Source organism: Armigeres subalbatus, chromosome 1 (assembly GCF_024139115.2).
Source record: "Armigeres subalbatus isolate Guangzhou_Male chromosome 1, GZ_Asu_2, whole genome shotgun sequence".
NCBI lineage: Eukaryota > Metazoa > Arthropoda > Insecta > Diptera > Culicidae > Armigeres > Armigeres subalbatus.
In genome coordinates this window covers 147,558,878-147,582,904 of record NC_085139.1, presented here as the reverse complement: position 1 = coordinate 147,582,904, position 24,027 = coordinate 147,558,878, and the positions used below count along the sequence as shown (strand labels likewise).

Sequence of the window (24,027 nt, the reverse complement as noted above, 5' to 3'; positions counted from 1 at the left end):
CTTTACTGTTGTCATACTGATGTGTACCTTAATCCTTCCTAGACTTAATAATCATAATTACATCTAGATCACAAATTAATTTAACGCGATCAAAAAAAGCTGAGTTGATGGAATATTCAAACTTTATCTGAAATTGACGACGTTACACTTTCTTGCATTGAGCTTTGCTTCGTTTTTAGTACACAATTTATAAAGTTTCTCATCGTTCTGAAGAGTCAAGAAGTGAAGATATTTCCTTGTAGATTTAAAGATCATCGACGTACAGTAGGTGATATGACTTCAGACGGATACACAAACCTTGTGGGACACCTGACATGATGGTCAAGCTAAATGCTGTTTTGGTCATAAATAAAAATGTAGCTATCCAGTTATCCATTTGAGGAATCCATAGAACTTAAGCTTATTAATCGTTAGGTCTCGGTAGTCGCGGTAGCAAATGTTTTAGAAAAGTTGAAGTATATGACATAAACTTGGTGATAACTTTACCAGATTTGCCAAGGGAGCAGAAGCCTGATCTAGGTATAAAGCAGGATTCAGATCACTTGGAAACATTGATCAAAAGTGGGTTCATCGGCGATAGCATCCAAATATATTTCAATAATTGATTTTTCAATAACAATATTTCAATAATTGAAAAAAGATCGACAATGAGTTTCGTTGTACTCCCGAGTCCGATCAGACAGATCTGTACATCGCGTAAAAAACTCTTGGCAAACAAATTGTTTTATATTTTCAACAATTCTGATTAATCACTTTGGAAACTTGTTACCCTAACAATTATTAATTCACAAAAATTGGCATAAACAAATAAAAGCATTAAATATAAGCATTACAATCCCTGCAAACACTCAGTTTAATGTGTCCAACGTCGGATTTTCAAGCTTTCAAATTATGTGTAAAAATAAGCTACTCTCAATGTAAACGAAATCAACGGAAAATTTCTACTCCAGACGTGGGATGGTATAGCTCTCGTGGCATTCCCTGCCGAAGGAGTAAAAATACGACTGAGCCGAAAAATTTGAAACACCTCCGAAAACTGGCCCGATATCGAGGGCAATCCCATGGTTGATAACGCGGACGTGTGTATGGTGGGGGAAGATGGTTTTGCTTGCGCTATGCTAGGACCCCTGTAAACCTGGCGTTGAGTTGAATGAAATATGTTGGAGCGCCGGCCCCAATGCGCATGACCATCAGCGGCGAGGAACGAACGTCGTGCGCGCTCTCAAGGTTCCCTGCGCCAAATTCAACTTCGTACTAGCCAAATATAACTAGCACTTGTTTCATTTCGTCGTGAACCGTGATTGAGAATCGTTCCTCAGTGGAGTCTACGGCGATCCGCGAGATACACAAGACACAATGGTGAGTGCTCCCTGAGGTGATAGAAAAGGATATATTGTGATATGGGATGAAGTAATGAAACCAAGTGATAAAGGCATAAGCTTTTGGAAATATTATACAGTTTGGTGCAAATAAGAGCCTAAAAACTTATTAATATGGACGTGATTTTAACGGATTTTTTCTTCGGTTAAATTTCCTTTCAGGCAGCAGATCTGAAAGACGTTGAAATTGAGAGTAAGTATTAAAAGTACTGTGAAAAGACATAAAATTTACCAAGGAGAAGTGATTTAGTCAACTGTGCAAAGAACTTTCATATTAAGAACGATTCAAAGTGCTACGGTCACCCTCTATCAAGCATGCGAGAACAATTTGGGACTAGACCTATGACGCAATTGTGAATGGTGGTTGTTGTTGGATTAGTGAACCTGCACTGGTGCATGTATTGGCACAAGGTAGATCTAAAAATAACGCTGTACGAAAAAGGAGTGGTTGAAGTGAAAATTTCACGCCGTTCGCTGTGTGACTAAATCATGTTTTCCAAAGGGTGAAGAAGATCCAGCTTAGTGATGACTAATCATGTTCTGCGTTACTTTTTTTTGAAATTCTGCAGAGGCACAGTTTGTCTTTTCCGTTTACGATTGGGATGGCAGCAACAGCATTGATGCTATCGATATCGGAAACGCTCTGCGTGCCCTCAACCTGAACCCAACTCTGGAACTCATCGGCAAAATGGGTGGAACCCAGAAACGCGGTGAGAAGCGAGTTAAGTTCGACGAATTCCTCCCCATCTACGCCCAGGTCAAGAAGGAGAAGGACATGGGATGCTACGAGGATTTCCTTGAATGTTTGAAGCTGTACGACAAGGAAGAAAACGGCACCATGCTGTTGGCTGAATTGCAACACAGTTTACTCGCTCTGGGTATGACGCATCGGGTTGGAGAACTATCGGTTTGTCTTCATTAACAGTATTTTATCATACAATAGGTGAGAAGTTGACCGATGAGGAGCTTGAAAATGTCTTCAAGGATTGCATGGACCCCGAGGACGATGACGGTAACATCCCATATGCCCGTAAGTGTTGCCGATATTCAAATATTCTATTCGTATATAATACAGATGGAAATCACTCGCAAACAAAGCAAAATGCATTTCAGATTAAATTATCTGACTGAAGATTTATTTGTAATTGTTTCTTGAGATTACCACCCAAACCTGTTTCCATAATGAGTATTCACAGATGAATTTTCCTTGTTTTTTTTTTTTTCATGTTGATCAACCATAAATGTTCAATTCTATGTGTACTTCAAATATGTGTTACGTGTTGACCAATTGTGATAATAGCCTTCCTCAAGAAGATGATGGATAACATGGTCGTCATCAACCACAAGTAAACATTTGAACGAACATCATTCAATAACTAAATTTACCAACATGTAATATGTAAGAGTATTCGTAAGTATATTTCATAATTTGTTACATATTTATAATGCTTCGCATAGTATTTTGGCTCAACATTTCTCATTGAACTTTCAAAAATCTAACTTTATTACACCATTGGAAACATCTTGAAAAATCGTCTTTTGGGTTGAAAATTTTCTTTCGTCATTTCCACATGTTGTCAATGGGACCAGCTATTTTCGGCACATACCGCAAAGCGAAAATTTAACGAGAAATATGCCCACCCATACGATGATTTCACGCACCGAAAGCTATTTTTAGATCTTTGTAGAACACACCGGCGACTTACGAAACTTGTTTACACTTTTCTCTCGGCTTTTGAATATCAGATAATGACATAATCGTTTCTCTTTTACATGTCTTATATTTATGTTAGTTTTTAACCGGGTTTGCAGAAAAATGTTCCCTGGGTTTCACCCTTGATTACTTTTAATGCTTCGCGCTTGATGTATTGTATTTCTATTGGTACTAATGATTTTATTTTTCTGCAGCATTTCTTCAGAGATTGTGTGACTATACACCAAAAGCATATTAGATCTGTTTTGCGACCCGATAATCTGGTTGCAACATTTGTATGATGGTTATATAAATATGTTGAAAACAAAAACAAACCAACGTTAAGTAAGAACATCAATCAACGTCCAGGGAAAATAACAAAACAACATCGACGAAATCAGCAAGAACAGCGTTTTACCAAACATCAGCACGTTAAACAAAACTGATAATTTATTATGCCATCTAGTATGGGAGCGGTTATTAATAATTTCTTTTTTTAAGTTTTTAATAAAAATATATGTATAAAGAGATTATATAATCCCTGGCAGTAGTTATTTGACTTAATATTGGAGAATATCACCATGCCCTGTAAATTATTGACCATCTGAAAAGTGAGACGTGTTGAAATCCAAATATAAATATGCAATGAATGTACTTTGTACAACCAGGCTTAGTAAAATCGTCGAAAACGAATTGTTTACTTAAATATGTTTAAACATACTTAAACACATTTGGGGCCCTCCTTAGCCGTGCGGTAGGACGCGCGGCTACAAAGCAAGACCATGCTGAGGGTGGCTGGGTTCGATTTCCAGTGCCGGTCTAGGCAATTTTCGGATTAGAAATTGTCTCGACTTCCCTGGGCATAAAAGTATCATCGTGCTAGCCTCATGATATACGAATTCAAAAATGGTAACCTGGCTTAGAAACCTCGCAGTTAATAACTGTGGAAGTGTTTAATGAACACTAAGCTGCGAGGTGGCTCTGTCCCAGTGTGGGGATGTAATGCCAATAAGAAGAAGAAGAAGAAGAACTTACACATGTACAGACAAAATATTTGGGACAGTCAAAATTTTATCAACTGATTTCCTTACTTTTGGGTGTGTCCCACATGTGAATTAGTCAAGTTTTGGAAAACTGGTTCACCATGTTTGGTCCGCCGAACAAAGGAGATATTCCGAATTATTTGACTGCATGTACAAAAGTGATTTTTTTGGGCACTTATTTTCTTCACTATGGTGAAATATAGTACTTATTTGTATTGCTATTGAAAATTGGCCCGATCGGACATTGCATTTCGTGATTATTAAAAACTCCCCTAAATTTAACCCGATTTTTTTTTCAAAAATGGTTGCAATGCATAGTAATCAATCAAAGACCACATTATCAATAAAGTGATAAAGTGGTCTTCGAATTAATGCAAAAACATGCAGAATGATAGACAGACCGCATCGTGCTTTCGTGCTGTGCGGTTCTTTTCTCTCTTTACTGAAGGAAGTTTTTAATTCTTTCCGAAGATATTTCTATTTCAGCAGTGCTTCTCAGCGCTATTCGTACCTACTGATACCGTTACAATCTTTGCTTGGACCCGTGCCTTCGTTTTACGTTGGACCCGTTTGCGGAAGTAAAATTCCGATAAGCGGTGGTAATCTTGCAGGGACAGCGTTCTGGGAAAAAACCTCTTAGAAGGTCACGTCTCCACGCTCAGCAATGAGCATTAATAAAAACAAGAGGAAGGGGGAGTCTCTGAATTCTCCACTTCCTTCTAAGAAACAAGGTTTCAAGACCGTCCTGCCAAAGCGCGGAAAAATAGAAGGAAGCTGGAGACTTGAGATATTCTTTCAAACTCTAACATTGAAAATAATTCTTCTCCTATCGAACAATCGAAGCAATCAGTTCGATTTGATTCATGAGGAAATTGAGCAAATCGAATCTAACTCTAGCCCAGGTGATTCGATTCATGCGAAAAAGCAAAGGATTCCGCCAATTGTGGTATCTGTTGCCGAGTTTACAGGCTTTAGGAATGAGATTTTGAGTAACCTTTAGGGGATCAAGGTTTCATTTCAGATTGCCAGGAAGGGTGACTGCCGCGTTTTGCCGGGATTCTTCAGTATTTAACTGAGAAGCGCCATAAATTCTTCACATACGACGACAAAACTGAGCGATTGTTCAAAGTCGTCTTGAAAGGTCTCCCCAGTGATGACTCTGGTATTGTTTTTTAAGTTCACTTTAACAAATGTGAACTAAATAATATGAATAGTTTGGAAAAGGCCTTTATTATGTTATGTCCCATGTCCGTGTTACATAGGAACATTTCCGCAGGCCTGGGGGAAATTTCCAAGTGGGGTCACGAAACTAAACATTGCCACATGGATGCTAAATGCATGATTTGTGGTGGGACCAATTGTGCGGCAAGTCGAGCAATTCATACCCACCACAATCAACGAACAAATTTTGCTCCTATTTCTCACCGGGTAACGAGCAGTTCGTCGAATTCTAATTTTTCAAACGTGCCTGCCTATGCAAGCATCGCTGCAGGCAGGCAAAATTTCGCTTCAGAAAATTTATAGACGATGAATGATTTTCATATCCATTCGTCAACGGAAAATAACGTTCATTCTGACGACTCAGGTAGCATGTCTGCTTCCGATTTTGATTTTCTAAATGAACAATTGCATCACATGATTGATGCAATGTTCAAAGCAAATACCAAAACTGAAACTGTTCAGGTTGGTATCAAATTTACTCAAAAAATTGTTATTGGACTTCGTTTTAATGGATCTAATTTTATTTTAAGATTGTTCAGCAGGATATTATACTATTCAATATCCCAATGGACCAACTTGTTTTTCTTCTAGTTGAAATCCTTCTACAATTGATTTTGTTTTAACGGATTCAAGTCAGCTGTTTGGCCAATTGGTAACTTATGCTGACTTCGACTCTGATTGACCTTCCTGTGATGTTTGAAATCTCACAAGAAGCTAACATTAATCAAGTCAACTCTACTTTCAAATATCATAGAGCTGATTGGGATTCATATAAAACGTATATCGATAGGAATTTTGATGGTGATATTACCATCAAATATACCAATATATACTCGATACCAAAATTGATATTGATAATGCTCTCGTATCTTTGACAAATTTAATTGTCGAAGCCAGAGACATTGCAATTCCTAAATGTGGAATTAAAGTCAACTCCATTATTATTGACGACGATCTTCAGCTACTGATCCGTCTTGAAAATATTAGGCGAAGACAATACCAAAGAACTCGGGATCCCGCCTTGAAAGTTATTTGGCGAGATTTGCAAAATGAAATTAAAAAACGTTTCGCTATTCTGAGAAATACCAACTTTGAGAATAAAGTCTCGAAGTTGGATACCAGTTTGAAACCCTTTTGTAAATTAACGAAAATTCTTAAAAAACCTCAAAGGCCAATTCCAGCGCTTAAAGAGGGAAATATTTTTTTTTTTAAATTGGTGAAAAGGCTCAAAAACAAGCCCAACAGTTTGAGAGTGCCCATAATTTTAGTCTAGGTCTCACTAGTCCAATTGAGGATCAGGTTACACAGAGCTTCGAAGACATTCTCAATCAAGATAATGTTTTTGGCCCTTTGTTGGGAACTAATTTGGATGAAGTGAGATCTATTATTAGAAAATTTAAAAATATGAAAGCACCGGGTGAGGATGGTATTTTCTACATACTTATCAAAAAAACTTCCTGAGATCTCTTTATCCTTTTTGGTTAATTATTTAACAAATGTTTTCAATTGGCATACTTTCCAGATAAATGGAAAAACGCCAAAGTTGTTTCAATTTTGAAAACGGACAAAAATCCAGCTGAGGCTTCTAGTTATCGCCCAATCAGTTTGCTTTCTTCAATAAGCAAACCACTTGAAAAGATTATTTTAAATAGAATGATGGTTCATATTAACGACAATTCTATTTTTGCTGACGAGCAATTTGGTTTTCGCTCTGGGCATTCAACCATTCATCAGTTATTAAGAGTTACGAATTTAATTCGGCTCAACAAATCTGAAGGATATTCGATTGGAGTTGCTCTTCTTGATATAGAGAAAACATTTGACTGTGTTTGGTATGAAGGTTTGATTGTAAAACTGATGAGTTTTAATTTTCCTCTATACTTTATTAAACTGATCCAAAATTATTTATCAGATCGCTCACTGCAGATAAACTATCAGAATTCTAAATCTGATAGATTACCTGTAAGAGCAGGTGTACCCCAAGGCAGCATGGGGCCCATATTGTATAACATTTTTACTTCTGACTTACCTGATTTACCACCAGGGTGTCAAAAATCTTTGTTTGCATATGACACGGGCCTTTCAGCCAAAGGGCGAAGCAAAAATGGAAAATTTCCCCGAATGCTTTCAAAACTCAGCTTATAATTTTCCCACATAAGCCGAGAGCTTCTTATTTGAAACCTTCTAGCAGACATATTGTCACTATGAATGGGATTCCAATTAATTGATCTAGCGAAGCTAAATATTTAGGACTTCTGCTTCTGTGTCTATATCCATAAATAGAAAATCAAAACTTTGTCTTAGGAACAAATGATTTACAGACAAAGGTGCTGTCGTTTTTTCATTAAATTTTAAAAGAGCAAAAGTTTTGACATCCGATGTCAAGTATCGTAGATTTCAGGTGAAATGCAATGAAGCAATGGATTGGTGTGACGTTTATCAAGAGACCCAACGACGATGTGGATCAAGAATGAGAGATTCATGCTACATCCTAGATAACGAAAACCTACAAAAACGAAGAATATCATGAAGAAAAGGATGGGGCATGACAAAGTACGACGGTGGATCTCCATTATAATCAACAACGGATCCACAAGTTCTACCCACTACTCTCCGAGAACTGGCATTTTCCAGCTAAGTGATTTCTTTTATTTGATTTGCCTTTTAGTTGATTTTATAGATTATAGAATACTGGAAATCTACCATTTTTAAATCCTCTCCATTTCCTCATTTCAACACGATTATTATGGACGGAAGACTGAAAGTGTGCTTTTTTGCGGGGGTAGTAGGATTAGATGCATAAAAGCAAAATTTTTACACATTTTCCCGTTGCTATTCATATAAATTAATCATTTGTGGAACATAGTTGCACATAATATTTGTACCTCTTTGTGCGTGAAACCGTTATCCCACAAAAGGCCGGATTTTGGAGTCATAATTGAGTAGTTTATAGTCAAAGGAGAATACTTTAGTGTCTTCTATGTGAAACCTTTTTTATTGCAGTGTAGGGCATCGGAATGAATCACCCTACTTATCTATGTGTAACGATTATGGCTATATAGGAATTTTAGAAAGATCTTGGCTCAAAGAAAAATTCGTTCTATTTTTCGCTGATGAATTTTAATGTTAAAGACATTTAAAGACATTTTTACGCGACTGTGAAGACATTCGAAAATATCACCTGGCATCCCTAATATCGTTCGGTGTTGCAACTGTTTCCGATTGTCTAACGAGGAACGAACACGAAAATGTTGGGGTCTCTATAATTCATACATATATTTTTTGACGAGTTTGATATTTATATGACTGCCGATTCTGTTTTTTTCTTCTGCAGGATCATAAGCCATGAGTACACGTTTTTTCTTTGTTTGATATTATACATTTAATATCATACCAGAATTCTCAGTGTAAGTCAATAAATGGATGATAGCCACATTTGCCTTTCATTCTTCGAGATGATCTTGTATATTGGATATCGTGTAATTTTTTTTGTAGAATTAAAAGACTGCAATCCGATATGCGAGGTACAAATTCTCTAAGTTCCTATAAGTGTTATCCGCGTTTCGTTCGTACTCCGAGATCAATATATTCAAGTACCGTCATCTGGGGGAAAATGGTCACTTTTAAGACAAAACATGCAATAACAATGTGTGTTTAAATTTTAAATCGAAACAAATATTTTCAAAAATGTACTGCTATACGTTGTAATAATCAACATATTCAGTTTCCTGAAATGCGTTCGCATTTAATAAAATAAATTAAATTATCACAAATTTTATGAGTAATCTGGTTCGGGGTGAAGTTGATCAAGACAACTCTACTAAAATCATTATGTATTGATTGATTTTCATTGGCTTTTATCGGTGAGATCGAACTACCTAAGCCCAAATTTCGTGTTGATCTTCAATGGCCCTCTGCTTACGTTTCAACTTCTATTCAATTTCATACTTGTCGCTCGCTTGCGATAACTTTCAATTCTGTGCTTCATCGTGCTTTACAAACATGCTCCCTTCCACTTTGAGCTTAGGTAGTTCGATCTCACCGATAAAAGCCAATGAAAATCAATCAATAAGTTTCTCGCGGTGATGAAACCTCATAAACATGAAATCATTATGACCTACCCGTCAAGATACACTAGATTTTTTGAATAAATGTTGAATTTTCCACGTGAAGAAGTCGAAAATAGCGTCATTTATAACTATTTTTGTCTTTCTTTCACGAACTACACTTTCAGAATTATAATCGAAAAACTCGGATTTTCTACCTAGCGGTAACATTATTTAAACAGATTATAATTTTTGATCTACTAGACCACCATTTCATGAAAAAATTAGGCACTTTTGACTGACACATCAAATGATCATCTTCCCCCATATGACGGTACTGAAATGCAAATGGTTCGTGTTAATATGCAAAAACTGTCCAAGATCCGAAATGCAAATTTTCTGACATTCGAAATAAAAAATTGTTCGAGCTTCGTGAAATAATTGCTCTAGTATAGATTTAGTTATCGCTAAGATATTGATAATTTTTCCTCGCTTTAGATGAATATAAAACAATCACGATAACTGATTATCGCGGACAGTTAAAAGATTAATTAGCAATAGCGCTACCGGAGCGATTGATTATCTGCCCTTACGTTACAAGAACACAACAAAATACGTTGTAACCGATCTATACTTTGTTCTCGCGTCAACATTAACATGCTAGTTACTTGGATTACATCACTTACCAAGGTGAATCCTGATCTAAGTAATGACACTTCCTTTCCCTAATTACAATACTCCTTCCCGTAACAACCGTAGAGATGCAGACGATTCGTCGGTCTCTAAAACAACGGTTGTTACACTAACATTCCTTCCCTTCCCTAGATGATCGTAAGGACGTGGCCGGCGCCGTTATTGACCCATTAAAAGTTGAGCTTTCGGTACGTGTACATTGAGGATGGAGTTCTAATCCCAAGTCCCATCTGTTGGTTCCCTGTGCAATTCCGCTAGTTCAGGTCAATCACGGAGTAGCAACTACGAATTGTACGGTCATCTCATGCTCATGCTCTCATGCTCATGCTCATGGAACAAATGATTTACAAACAAATTTTTAGATCAGCCATTTTAGACCAGCTGTGCCAATATGGACTGATTGCTGCAATACCAAAAAGAAGGCACTTCAGAGGATTCAAAATAAAATTTTGAAAATGATTCTGAAGTTGCCTCCGTGGTATAGTACCAATGAACTTCATAGAATTTCTAATATTGAGACATAGCAACAAATGTCCAAAACAATAATTTCCAATTTTAGAGAAAAATCGTTGCAATCTTCTATTGCAACGATTAGGTCCTTGTACCCTTAGTATGAATTAGGTTAAGTTTCTGGTTAAATTCAACTAGAGGAAAAATCTTAACTGCCAGAGGCAATTGGAATGTATTAATAATAACTAAAAATGTAACATAGCAAATAAGGATGATAGTGTTAATAAAACAAGGAACACCTAGTCTAAGAGATGAATGCATGTATTAGATAATTTAGCAAATAAAATCAGTAAAAAAATAATATCATAGAGCATTTCAAAATATCATAGAATATTTCAGATTTATCACTACTTATATTTCCAATATTATCCTTTATTTTGGATTCGTTGAACAATTCCATAGGTTTTGCATTTGAAAAATTTCCAACCATTACATTTTCTGTCAGAGGGTCTCGAGAAATTTGGACGTGGTTTCTCTCGATAATTGTTTGAACATCTGGTTCAATGATAATATCTCTTCCAATAAAAGCATCGTATGAAGACATCGTCAAATCAGGAATGACCTAAAAATTAGTCCTAAAGCAAATGTTTTAAATTTCAACATTAGCACGAAATATATCTTAAAAAGTAACAAGTGTTCCTCCGATACCCTTGTAGAGTTTTTTTTTTGTGAATATTATGTTCAATTTTCAATTGTTTCGTAAAAGTTAGGTGTATTAGAGAAACAGGACTTCCGGTATCGAATAAAGCTTTCAAGTATTGATCAGTATATGTCGGTCTGTTTGTCTAAGTCTAAGCATCCACAATTCCTATTGTATTCATTCTCATCTTTGGGATAGGCTGGTTACAGTTGTCACACACGATCGGCTGTCCTGTCCTGTCCTGGCTGCTTACAGTTGTCACACACGATCGTAGCTGACGTCAAAGGTCCTCGAATCTTGGAACATTTTACCACCTCATTAAGTTATCTCAAGCCCTCCGTACACTGTTTGTTATGATGACAAATATTTGTTAAGTCAGCCTAAAACCTATGTCGATTTCTAATCAGTATGATAGATCCGGTCCAACCACCATATTCTCTTTTCTCAAGCACGTGCTTTCTGTTGTAGCCCACAGTATCGAAGTGTGTTTGTGTGTGTGTTAGGTAATTTGGCATTATTTGGAGTACCAAGATTGTTTGCGGACGATACCGCTATCTTTTATCCACATTCGGATACTGAATGTATAATTTCCCATATAGAACATGATTTAAAAATATTAGTAAACTATTTCAATTCCAACTTACTTTCTATAAATTTATCTAAAATAAAATATATGTTGTTCCATAGTCCTCGCAAGAAACTTGAAAGCCATAGACATCCCATTACAAACTCATATATTATTGAAGAAGTATCCTCGATGAAATATCTTGGCCTTATGCTGGATTCGACATTATCATGGGACTGTCACATAAAAAGTATAGAAAGTAAGGTTGCCTCTATGTGTGGAATGATATATCGTGTCAGCTCGTTTGTACCTCGACAGGCTCTTCTGAAGTTTTACTATGCTTGTGTACATTCGCTGTTTCAGTATCTGATAATTGCATGGGGACATGCATGTAAGTCTAAGCTAAGAAAACTCCAAGTACTACAAAATCGCTGCCTCAAAATAATTTTTAACTTACCGTTGTTATATCCTACGCTCAATCTCTACTCTACCACAATGCATAGTGCGTTACCCATACGGTGCTTATGCGAAATACAGTCATCTCTACTCGTATATGATATACTTAAAAATCAAAATCTTCACCATAATTTTGAATTTGGAATTGTTAATCATGGTCATGCTACTAGACAAGCCAACAATTTATTACAATCTAGAGCTCGAACGAATCTTGGTCAAACAAAATTATCTTATTTCGGTCCGCTCAAATATAACTCGCTTCCAACTTACTTGAAACAGATCGATAACCGCACCACATTTAAAATCCACTGAAAAGAATATTACAAAGGTAAAATTAAGGATTTTTTAATCTGACACATATCATATTTATCATTTTTGGTTTATTAGTTTTTCTTCTTTTTGTAACTATAATATATAAATATACACATATCTTTTGTCCTTTTAAATCACTTTTGAATCCTTAAAAGGAAAGTTAATTTCCACTGGATTCCAATGTTTTAATGTTTAGTTTCTTTTTTTAGTATCGTCACACCTCCCACCATAAGTTTTGTTTTTTTTTGTATTATAAATATCAACATGTTTGCTAATGGCAATTACCTAGATGCGACCATTACCAGGGAGCTCAGAGAAATCTCGAGCTCTTTGGTGTGGGGGTGAGTGGCGGGCCGCAAAAAAAAAAAAAATGTTTCGGGAATGAATCCGACGGAAATATTTCAGGGATTCCAATTAGAATCTTCTAGAGATTCCGAATGGAATCCTCCAGGAATTCCGACGGGAATGTTGCAGGAGCTCCAACGGGACTGTTCCAGAGATTCGGTTGAAAATGCTCCAGGAATTCCAACGTATATGTTCCAGTAATTTCATAGGCAATGTTCCAGGCATGTAGAAGCAAAGCGAAGGGTTCCGAAGCAATTCCTCGAAGGATTCCGAAGTAAATCGTCAAAAGAGTCCGAATTCCGAAGCAAACGGTCGAGGCATTCTGAAGCGAATCGTCGAATGATTCCGAAGCAATTCGTCGAGGGATTTCGCAGGAAATCATTGAGGGATTCCGAGGCAAAACGTCGAGAGACTCCGAATTAAATATTCAAGGGATTCCGAAGCAAATCATCGAAGTATTCTGAAACAAATCGGCAAGGAATTCTTAAGCAAAGTCGAAAGGAATCCAGTGTGAATTCTTCTGGATTCCGGTTGGAATACTTCGATGATTCTGGAATGAATTCCTTAGAGTTTCCAATGGAAATGCTTCTCGGAATCTGATGAGAATCCTTCTGGAATGCTGATGGTAATTGTACACGGAAGAAAAAAAGTACCCAGCGTTGAGTTTTTTAAACTTACTTTAGAGTTATTTTTTTCTCATCTCTTTCATCCACTCTTTCTTCTGTTGTCAAAAACAAATAAGCGAAACAATCCAACGACGCCAGTTTAATACGGGAAGCCAATTATGAGTTTATTGCCTGAACTCAAAATTGGGTGTGTCACGACCCCTCGGTCGGCGCAACTCACTAGGGCGCTCTCATACGATCGAATCATGGTTCTCTTTCGAAGTTCGAACCAGAAGGATGCCAAGTAGAATGTCAAAGAGGAGAGAAAACGTGCGATACAAGCGAGTGAAAGTGACATGCAAAATTTTCTTAAAATTAGTGATTTTCTTAAGCTGAATATTAGTATTAAATGAAAATCTTACTTTAAGATAGTTCGACACAGTAGCATAATATAACCTTGAATTCTGATAGAAATAGAAACAAGACTACGGTCTGCTGAATTACATTGAGTTCTTGTAGTAATATACAAACGTACAGAACACCTTTGAATTTGAATGGCAATAGAGAACTAAACGAATTTTTTAATTTGTTGACACGTGTCGGTGTCACAAACATCTGTAAGTACCTACGCGTCCACCAATCCTACAGTCAGGATTACATCAGCCCCATTGAATGTCGTTCCTCAAATAACGAGAAATGTGCCTGCCTTGCAAACATGCCCTACACAAACCAGCAATAACGAATCTGTGTTAGAGCATGTCCCATCAAACATTATGTTTCCACCCCTCAGTGCCAATCTTGTCCCTCACACGTTTATCCCATTTAGTGCAGTTGGTGGTATTCCCTGTACATCGAATATGAATACACTCATGCCACCTACTACATTTGTGCAAACCCGTACGCTGCAAACATCATCGGTTAATATGTTTCCCGTAACGTCAAGCCAGTGTGTAACAGTATCAACAAGTATCCACCAGCCAATTTCATCGATTAATGTACCCCTTGCGTCCAGTACCATAATACCCGCTGCTTTGCCATTAAGTAGACAAATTTCTAACAATCCACTACAAATGACAAACGCACAAGCTCGAATCAACGCGAAGCAGGATTCCGAGGACACCGTGAGTCACCGTTCTGGAGCGTCGAAGATGTCAATCAAGCGAAAACAGTTGCAGTTGGAGTTACAAATGCTAGACGAAGAGAGAAAGATACAAGAACAGCAGGATGCGAAAAAGCTCGAATACATCCATAAGCGATACAATCTACTGATGGAAATTGCCAGTGAAACATCGTCAGTGGCTGACCTCGAAGAAGAAGAAGAAGAAGCTGGCGAAAGGATAAACAACTGGATAAACGACGAGAGGAACATTGACCAAGTAGCTGTAAAACATCCGGCAGAACCCGCCATAGCAAACCCGACCATCTCAAGACAACGCAGTATCACACAACATAATCCAAGAACTATCAACAATATCTATCAAACTGAACCATCCATCCGATTGAATCGACCAATTGTTCCGGAGTTTAGACGGTTAAGGATTCGCGAAGAGGATTCATCAGCTCATATGGCAGAAGATTCTGCCAACAATTTAACACACAGTCAAGTTGTAGCACGTCAAGCTGTATCACGAGAACTTCCGGCATTCAGTGGAACACCCGAGGAGTGGCCTTTGTTTTTGTCTTCTTTCATGACCACCACCAACATGTGCGGATACACACCGGAGGAGAATCTGGTGCGTCTACAGAAATGCCTTAAGGGTAAGGCACACGAAGCAGTAAAATGTTTGCTGATGCATCCTTCTAATGTTTCTCAAATCATCTCGACACTAAAAATGCGATTCGGCAATCCAGAGGTCATCATACACAATTTGATGGCAAAAATCAGCTCTACTCCCGCACCTAAAATCGATAAACTGGATACAATTATCGAGTATGCGCTAGCTGTGCAAAATTTGTGCGCGACCATTGAAGCTTGCCAGTTAGATGAATACACATATAACGTAGCCCTACTACGTGAATTGGTAGACAAACTTCCATCATCTATCAAATTCGATTGGGCAAGACACAGGCGGAACGTACCGTGCACTAATCTTTCCACGTTTTCTGTTTGGCTGTATGAACTCGCAGAGACAATTTGCCCGCTAGCTGCTCTGCCAAGCGAAACAAAAAGTTACAGAACTTCTAAAAACAACCCGGTTTTCGTAAACACTCATTCGGAAGATATTGACGAAATACAGTTGTCTCAACCATCGATTCCAGTTCCGCACAAACAATCACACATTTCCTGTTCGGTGTGCAAGGGAAGTTGCACCAGCGTCGAAAAATGTAGAAGTTTCGTAGAACTTAGCTACAATTCAAAATGGGCTACTCTCAAGGAATTAGGGCTATGTAGGAAATGCCTGAAAAAGCACAATGGACCATGCAGGTCTCAGCAAATATGCGGAAAAAATGGGTGTGAGTTCAAACACCATCGTCTCCTACACAACAGCCAACGGGATGTTATAATGGAACCTAGCACCAGGAACGAATCTGATTGTGCACCAAAGGATGCGAACATGACAGGAGTGAATCCAAATATAACCGAAAGCGAATGCAACATCCATCATAAGGCCACTAATAAGGTGCTATTTCGCGTTGTTCCTGTGATATTATACGGACCGAAGAAGCGTTTGAATACGTTCGCTTTCCTTGACGATGGATCCTCCCTTTCGTTCATTGACGCTGCGCTGGCGACCGAGCTCAACATCGAAGGACTGCACGAGCCTTTGTGTCTCAAATGGACAGCGAATAAATGTCGGATGGAAAATGAATCAAGGAACATCTCCTTGCAAATTTCAGGCATTGAGGAGAATCATAAGATCTGCACCATTCGAGGAGTTCACACGGTATCAAGTCTGGAACTTTTCCATCAAACAGTCAACATGCAAGAATTAGAGGAGAAATATCAACATTTACGTGGAATTCCTATTGCCTCATACCAGGATGTGCAGCCACGCCTTCTTATAGGCATAAACAACGCGAATCTTAGTTATCCTATTAAAGGAAGAGAGGGACAGATGTATGAGCCTATTGCATCGAAAACACGACTAGGATGGGTGATTCATGGAGGATCAGAGGAAAATGATGCGTTTCTCGGATACCACAGTATAGATACATGCTCCTGTAATGGAGACTCTTCCTACAATTTAGGCCAAGCGATGCGGGAGTACTTCTCATTGGAGGGACTAGGTATTTTGAAACCCGAAAAGCCATTATTATCAAAGGATAACGAGAGAGCGCTGCAGATTTTGTCAACGATAACCCAGACAAACACCGGGCATTACGAAACACCGCTTCTTTGGAAATATGATGATTTCCGTTTGCCGAACAGTAAACCTGTTGCACTAAAGCGTTATCACTGCCTAGAAACTAGAATGCGAAAAGATCCCGAATTAGCTGCTGAGGTACGAGCTAAGATAGACAACTTTCAACGAATGGGATATATAAGGAAGCTAACTGAAGGTGAAGAAAATGATATGAAAAAGCAACGTGTGTGGTACATTCCCATGTTTCCGGTATTCAACCCAAACAAACCGGGAAAGACACGTATCGTGTGGGATTGGGCTGCAAAAACAAATGGTATATCTCTGAACTCTATGTTGATGAAGGGGCCCGATCAAGTCGTCCCTTTGAACGAAGTTTTGTATAAGTTCCGAGAAAATAAAGTAGGAATCAGCGGAGACATCAGAGAGATGTTTTTGCAGGTGTTGATTGCAAAAAAGGACCAATACTGCCAGCTGATTTTGTGGAAAGAAAATCAAACAGATGAATTGCCCAGCACCTTCGTCACCCAAGTGATGACCTTCGGAGCTTGTTGTTCACCTAGCTGTGCGCAATATATAAAGAACATGAATGCGGAGAAACATGCGGCAAAACATCCTAGAGCAGTAGAATCTATTGTAAACAGACATTATGTTGATGATATGCTGGATAGCGTGGAAACAGAGGAAGAAGCCATACAGCTCGCGAAAGAGGTTCGGTTTATTCACGCTCAAGCAGGGTTTGAAATCCGTAATTGGTTGTCTAACTCGTCAACCGTTCTCCACACGCTTAATCAAAGGGAAGCAAGCTTGAAGAGTCTGAATGTCGGTTCAGAATTGGGCACAGAAAAAGTGCTTGGGATGTGGTGGTGCACAAAGTCGGACAACTTCACCTACAAGCTATCATCTAAACATGCTGCTGAACTGCTGGCGGGCGAGCGTAAACCCACAAAAAGAGAATTTCTGCGCACGCTAATGTCTATATTCGATCCTCTTGGTTTGTTATCAAACCTGCTCATCTTCCTCAAAGTTCTCTTCCAAGAAATTTGGCGTGCTTCCATCGACTGGGATGATGAAATTCCCGACAATTTACAAGATAAGTGGGAATTATGGTTACGTATTCTCCCAAAAGTGGAAGACGTCAGCATCCCTCGATGTTACCGTTCATTGACCGCAATAGGTCCAAATACTCTTATTCAGATGCACACCTTTGTAGATGCCAGCGAGCTGGGATACGCTGCAGTGGTGTATCTCCGATTTCAACAAGGGAGTGTTGTTGAATGCTCTATAGTCGGAGCGAAATCACGTGTAGCCCCACTGAAATTTGTTTCCATACCAAGATTGGAGCTGCAGAGTGCTGTCATCGGTGCAAGGCTGGCCAATACAATATCTAAAGCATTATCTTTCCAAATCCACCAACATTTCTATTGGACCGATGCTCGCGACGTACTGTGCTGGCTGCGATCAGACCACCGCAGGTATTCGCCATTCGTAGGCTGGCGAGTAAGCGAGATATTAGAAACCACTGAAATACGCAATTGGAAGTGGATCAGCTCGAGGAATAACGTTGCTGATGAAGCGACAAAGTGGTCGCGAAATCCAAATCTCAACTGCAGCAGTCGATGGTTTAGAGGACCTGAGTTTTGTGGCAGTCAAGCGACACTTGGCCTTCGGAGCCATTAATTTCTGACGGTACCAAAGAAGAACTCCGGGCAAGTCTGCTGTATCACGGAACAGCAATGGAATCACTTTTTCACGTGGAACGATTCTCATCTTGAAACGTCTGTTACGAACAGCAGCAACAGTTATCAGATTTGTTACTATTCTACGGAGTAAAGTTAAAGGAGGCAAGCCGAAAACAGGACCCCTCTTTTCTGAAGATTTGCAACAAGCATCGATCCTATTATTCAGACAAGCGCAAAACACTTCGTATTCGGATGAAATATGTCTACTTGCACAAACAGAATCAGGAGGAAAAATGTTCCAAAACCAGTCCCATATTCAACTTAAACCCTTTTCTTGATAAGAACTTTGTAATGAGAATGCACGGCAGGATCGGAGCATGTGATCATGCGACAACAGATGCTCAAAATCCGATTATCCTTCCAAAAGATCACTACATCACAAAGCTAATAATAGAAGACTATCACCAGCGATATCATCATCAAAATCACGAAACCGTCCTTAACGAGCTTCGCCAAACATTCCGAATTCCGAAATTGCGAGGATTGTATAAGAAAATCAGAGTAAACTGCCAGGTATGCAAGAATCAACGGGCTTCTCCAAATCCTCCTCCAATGGCAGACTTACCAAAGGCTAGGTTGGCGGCATTCGCAAGACCTTTTACATATATTGGTATTGACTATTTCGGACCGTTCAATGTGCTGGTGGGTCGAAGGCATGAGAAGCGTTGGGGAGTATTAATAACGTGTTTGACTGTGAGGGCAATACACCTAGAAATCGCACACTCGTTAAACGCAGATTCATGTATAATGGCACTGAGGAATTTCATGGCAAGACGGGGGGTACCTATTCAAATCATTAGCGATAGAGGCACAAATTTTATAGCGGCAAACAAAGAATTAGCGGAAGCTATCAAGGAACTGGACCAAGAAAAGATTATGCAGGAGATAATCAGCCAACAAACGGAGTGGAAGTTCCTACCACCAGCATCTCCACACATGGGAGGAGCCTGGGAGAGGCTCGTGCAAACAGTGAAGAAAAATCTGCAACGGATGAAACTACCACGATGTCCAACTGATGAAATGCTACGAAATTGTCTAATAGAAATCGAAAATGTAGTCAATTCTCGTCCCTTGACACACGTTCCGATTGATGATCCAGAGGCACCTGTCCTAACACCCAACCACTTTATTTTGGGCTCATCTAGTGGTCTTAAACCTGCTATTGGCTTGAGTGATGGCGAAGTAGTATTACGGCGAGCTTGGCGAGCGTCACAGGTAGAAGCCAACATATTTTGGCAACAATGGTTGCGTGACTATTTACCAGATATAACCAGGAGAACTAAGTGGTTCAACAACGTAAAGGCGATAGAGGAAAACGATATAGTGTTGATAGTAGATCCAGCACTTCCTCGTAACTGCTGGCCTAAGGGTCGTGTTATTGGAGTAAAACGCGGAAAGGACAATCAAGTAAGGTCAGCTGTAATTCAAACTTCGACCGGCATCTACGAGCGCCCTGCAACGAAGATCGCTGTACTAGATGTTCGTCGCGAAGAACAGGTAGGCCAGGTTTCTGGCTTACCCGGGGGGGATTGTCACGACCCCTCGGTCGGCGCAACTCACTAGGGCGCTCTCATACGATCGAATCATGGTTCTCTTTCGAAGTTCGAACCAGAAGGATGCCAAGTAGAATGTCAAAGAGGAGAGAAAACGTGCGATACAAGCGAGTGAAAGTGACATGCAAAATTTTCTTAAAATTAGTGATTTTCTTAAGCTGAATATTAGTATTAAATGAAAATCTTACTTTAAGATAGTTCGACACAGTAGCATAATATAACCTTGAATTCTGATAGAAATAGAAACAAGACTACGGTCTGCTGAATTACATTGAGTTCTTGTAGTAATATACAAACGTACAGAACACCTTTGAATTTGAATGGCAATAGAGAACTAAACGAATTTTTTAATTTGTTGACACTGACAACTGACAACAGGGTCGGTATCCCTCTTTAATATCTCCTTTTTTTAATATATATAAGTATATAAGACCGTGATAGCAAATATTTAGGCTTAGTTTTAGTTTTGGGTTTTTCCAGTTCGAAGTCTCAGAACCAACTGATCATTGATTTTATTTTCTATTTTCAGGTAAGCGTACATTGGATGAACATCGCACGATTGCGCACGATGATTGACAGCGATAGACGATCGCTTGATTTCGAATGCGCAGGGTGCGCCACGTATATTACACCCTCAAACCGATAATTGAGGATGTCCTACTGCAAATGTACATTTAAACTGATATGAAACTATTTCCGTTGTCCTTTTACGAACAAAATATCACAAGTCAGTCGAAAAGCCGCTTGGTGCGGTTTGGCTGAACCCCGACCACATGCCTTTAACTGCTGGCGAAGTACCAAGATTACTTTGATTGATATTTTAATGGCTCTCCGTTATTGTTCATATCAAGCTTACTTTGATGCTTTCAAATCAATTAGATATTGTCTTTTAAAAATTAACACCAAGTGCCATTTCACTGCCACACAGGAATCTTTCTGAGAAATAAGAAACAAGCTAATTTGTCTTCATTTCATTATGATAGGGTCTTTTTTTGTCTTTCAGTAATTCAAAGATTGATTTTTCAACTCAATGCCGGAAGCACTGACGATGACAAAGATGCATTCTACGCGCAGCTCGAATGTGAATACGATAGCTGCCCAAGCCACGAATTCAAAATCCTCATAGGCGATTCAAACGCTTAGGTTGGCCAAGAGGGGGAATATAGACCGATTATTGGAAAGTACAGCGCCTTCTGAACGACGAAAACAGTCTAAGGCTATTTGATTTCGCCGCTTCCAAGAATATAGCCATTCCCTGCACCTACTTCCAAAATAGCTTTCAGCCAGCATGAGCATGATTGACCGCCCACGGTTGCTACTTCATTATTGCCAGGCCAGCTGTAATTACACAGAGAACCAACAGATGAAGTTTGGGACTAACATCATTTTCAATGTGTAAGAACTTACTTACTTACTTACTTATGGATCCTGTACTCCTCCGGTGGTGCAAAGGGCCGACATAAAAGATCTCCATCCTGAGCGTTGCCCGGCTATCGCTTTAACCTGTTGCCAGGTTAGATTTCGGTCGACTTCTTTTATTTCTTTATTGAGGCTTCGCCGCCATGAGCCTCTGGGTCTGCCTCTGCTGCGATGTCCCGCTGGGTTCCAGTCTAATGCTTGTTTACAGATTTCGTTTCCGCCCCTACGTAGAGTGTGGCCGACCCAGCCCCACTTCCGATCCCGAATTTCTGTTGCTATCGGCCTCTGGTGACAACGACGATGGAGCTCATTGTTTCAGATCCAGTTGTGAGGCCACCAGGCCCTAATTATATACCGCAGGCATCTGTTAATGAACACCTGCAGCCGTTGAGTGTTCTCCACTGATACACACCATGTTTCGCTAGCGTATAACAGCACAGATTTCACGTTAGAGTTGAAAATTCGTATTTTGGTGCGTTCACTTATCTGCCTGTTTTTCCAGATATTTCTTAAACTCGCAAAGGCAGCCCTTGCTTTCTTTATCCGTGCGTCTATGTCGATCTTGGTACCGCCGTCTGACGCCATTTGGCTACCAAGATATTGGAAGCTTTCAATATTCTCCACTGGTTGCCCGGCTACTGTGAAACTGGAAGGAGTCACCGTGTTTACATCCAACGATTTGGTTTTGTTTACGTTGATGACTAAACCTGCCGAAGAGGAGCGCTCGGCAAGGTCGTTGAGCTTACTCTGCATATCAGAGCGCCGTTGCGCGAGGAGTGCAACATCATCCGCCAATTCGAAGTCATTTAGGTGCTCCATTAGAGTGATTCAAATTTGGACTTTTTCGCTCCCCTGTGCTTAAACGATTGTTTTTGCTAGTTTAATAGTCCTCCCAAATTTTTAGCTGATTTGGATGTAATTTGGATGTGCACGTGCCGTTTGAAAGTTATATGAAAATTACTATGAGAATTGCCACTTATGTAAAGGATCGTTTCGTGAAGCAGCCCAGAATCTATTTGAATATATTTAACACATCGCCATCATAGAATAGATCCTAAGCCGAAAGCCAGTTGTTGTTGCGAAACAATCTGACTTTTGTGAGCAAAATTATAAAGAAAACAGAAAGGCTCATTATTGATATTGATGTTATTCTTTTACGTGTTAAATTGAATTTCCCACAATTCAGTATTTCCTTAATAACTTTTGTTGCCAGCATCAAATCGTTTAGCAACAACGACGATATTTTCCCTTGTTAAATTTCCTATGTTGCTAACGTATTCATACATTTTTAGAGTTTAATGGGCAATGATGGGGAACGGTTTTTCACAAAAGTTACTGTTTTCATAGTAATTTTCATACAAGCTTCAAACTGCTTGTGCTCAGTCAAATTACATCCAAATTAGCTAAAAATTTAGGACGATTATTAAAATGGCAAATGCCATCGTTTAAGCATAGGGGAGCGAAAGGGTCAAAATTTGAATCACTCTAGTGCTCCATGGTTATAGGCTGCCATAACATCCCGCGGTTTGGTTCGCAATCAATCGCATCTACCAGAATCTCATCGATTACGATGAGGAACAGTAACGGTGATAGAATACATCCTTGCCTCACATCAGCTACGACCCGGATAGGGTCGGACAAGACCCCATTGTGCAGCACTCTACACGAGAAGGCCTCGTACTGTGCCTCGATGAGGCCGATGATTTTCTCAGGAACTCCCTTTGCGTCTGAAGGCGCCCCACATATTCTCGTGATTGAGACGGTCGAAAGCTTTTTCGTAGTCAATGAATACCAAGTAAAGAACTGTGTAAGAACTTGTGACCCAAAAATAAGCAATACCAGCGCCGGCCGTGTCCGAATGCAGGTCAATTAGGGAATAGGTAGGAAAATGTTAACATGATACTCGCTTTGATAGAAGCCGACCAGTCATCTGCACTTCCACGAGAAATCACTGGGATGTTGGATATATGGAGTAGGTATTGTGGCAGGGTTCGTTTTGGTAAACGGTATGCCGTGTATAGCGTGTAGTTTGACCAATTCAAAACATAGTCGAACGAACACTAATTACTTTAAATACCGACCGCACTAAGCAGAACAAGATTGTCGATGACCAGCCGATCTTTCTGCTAACCGCACAAAGCAGAACAACATTTTCGATGACCGACCGATCGTTCTGCTTATTGACGCGAACTGAATCTTCACTTTCTAAATTAATTTACTCACCTGCACAAAGCAGAACAACATTTCGATGATCGGGCGATCGTTCTGCTAACCGCACAAAGCAGAACAAATTATGTGATGATCGGCCGATCGTTCTGCCTACTAAATAAATTTCGACTGTACGTGAACTCTGAATGCTGTACATTTGTCTTTCATGTAATAAACAAACATTATCTACTTTTTTCACTCAATTCCGACAGAAAATTTGATACTCCTAAATAAACGTTTCTGATGCATGTTTTCAAGTACAGCATTGCGATTAATTAAATCTATTCACATATTG

The 24,027-nt window shown here is 39.3% G+C and overlaps 3 protein-coding genes across 4 annotated transcripts; all 3 read left to right on the top strand.

Moving 5' to 3' along the window:
- Positions 1 to 1,230: 1,230 nt before the first annotated feature.
- LOC134205221 (myosin light chain alkali) lies at positions 1,231 to 3,622 on the top strand. 2 transcript variants are annotated; one of them, XR_009978093.1, is made up of 6 exons: positions 1,231 to 1,359; positions 1,542 to 1,572; positions 1,949 to 2,257; positions 2,323 to 2,409; positions 2,680 to 2,790; positions 3,288 to 3,622. XR_009978093.1 is itself a non-coding variant. In XM_062680276.1 (5 exons), the coding sequence occupies exons 1-5, from the start codon at positions 1,357 to 1,359 to the stop codon at positions 3,329 to 3,331; spliced, it is 474 nt and encodes a 157-aa protein (XP_062536260.1). In that variant the 5' UTR covers positions 1,231 to 1,356; the 3' UTR covers positions 3,332 to 3,622. The 2 variants fall into 2 exon arrangements, 1 of the variants encoding a protein (XP_062536260.1); XM_062680276.1 differs by lacking the exon at positions 2,680 to 2,790.
- Positions 3,623 to 14,578: 10,956 nt separating this feature from the next.
- Positions 14,579 to 18,490, top strand: LOC134206621 (uncharacterized). Its single transcript, XM_062682351.1, has one exon. It carries the CDS (start codon positions 14,579 to 14,581, stop codon positions 18,488 to 18,490), a length of 3,912 nt encoding a protein of 1,303 aa, XP_062538335.1.
- Positions 18,491 to 18,849: 359 nt separating this feature from the next.
- Positions 18,850 to 20,115, top strand: LOC134206620 (uncharacterized). The gene has a single exon (XM_062682350.1). It carries the CDS (start codon positions 18,850 to 18,852, stop codon positions 20,113 to 20,115), a length of 1,266 nt encoding a protein of 421 aa, XP_062538334.1.
- The last annotated feature ends 3,912 nt before the right edge of the window (positions 20,116 to 24,027 follow it).

Bases quoted from the DNA above. Each gene is read 5' to 3' on its own strand.
- LOC134205221 (XM_062680276.1), top strand. The intron at 1,573-1,948 runs GTAAGTATTAAA...GAAATTCTGCAG, and splicing joins GAAAGACGTTGAAATTGAGA to AGGCACAGTTTGTCTTTTCC. The intron at 2,258-2,322 runs GTATGACGCATC...ATCATACAATAG, and splicing joins ACACAGTTTACTCGCTCTGG to GTGAGAAGTTGACCGATGAG.
- LOC134206621 (XM_062682351.1), top strand. From the start codon at position 14,579: ATGACAAACGCACAAGCTCGAATCAACGCGAAGCAGGATTCCGAGGAC.
- LOC134206620 (XM_062682350.1), top strand. From the start codon at position 18,850: ATGCACGGCAGGATCGGAGCATGTGATCATGCGACAACAGATGCTCAA.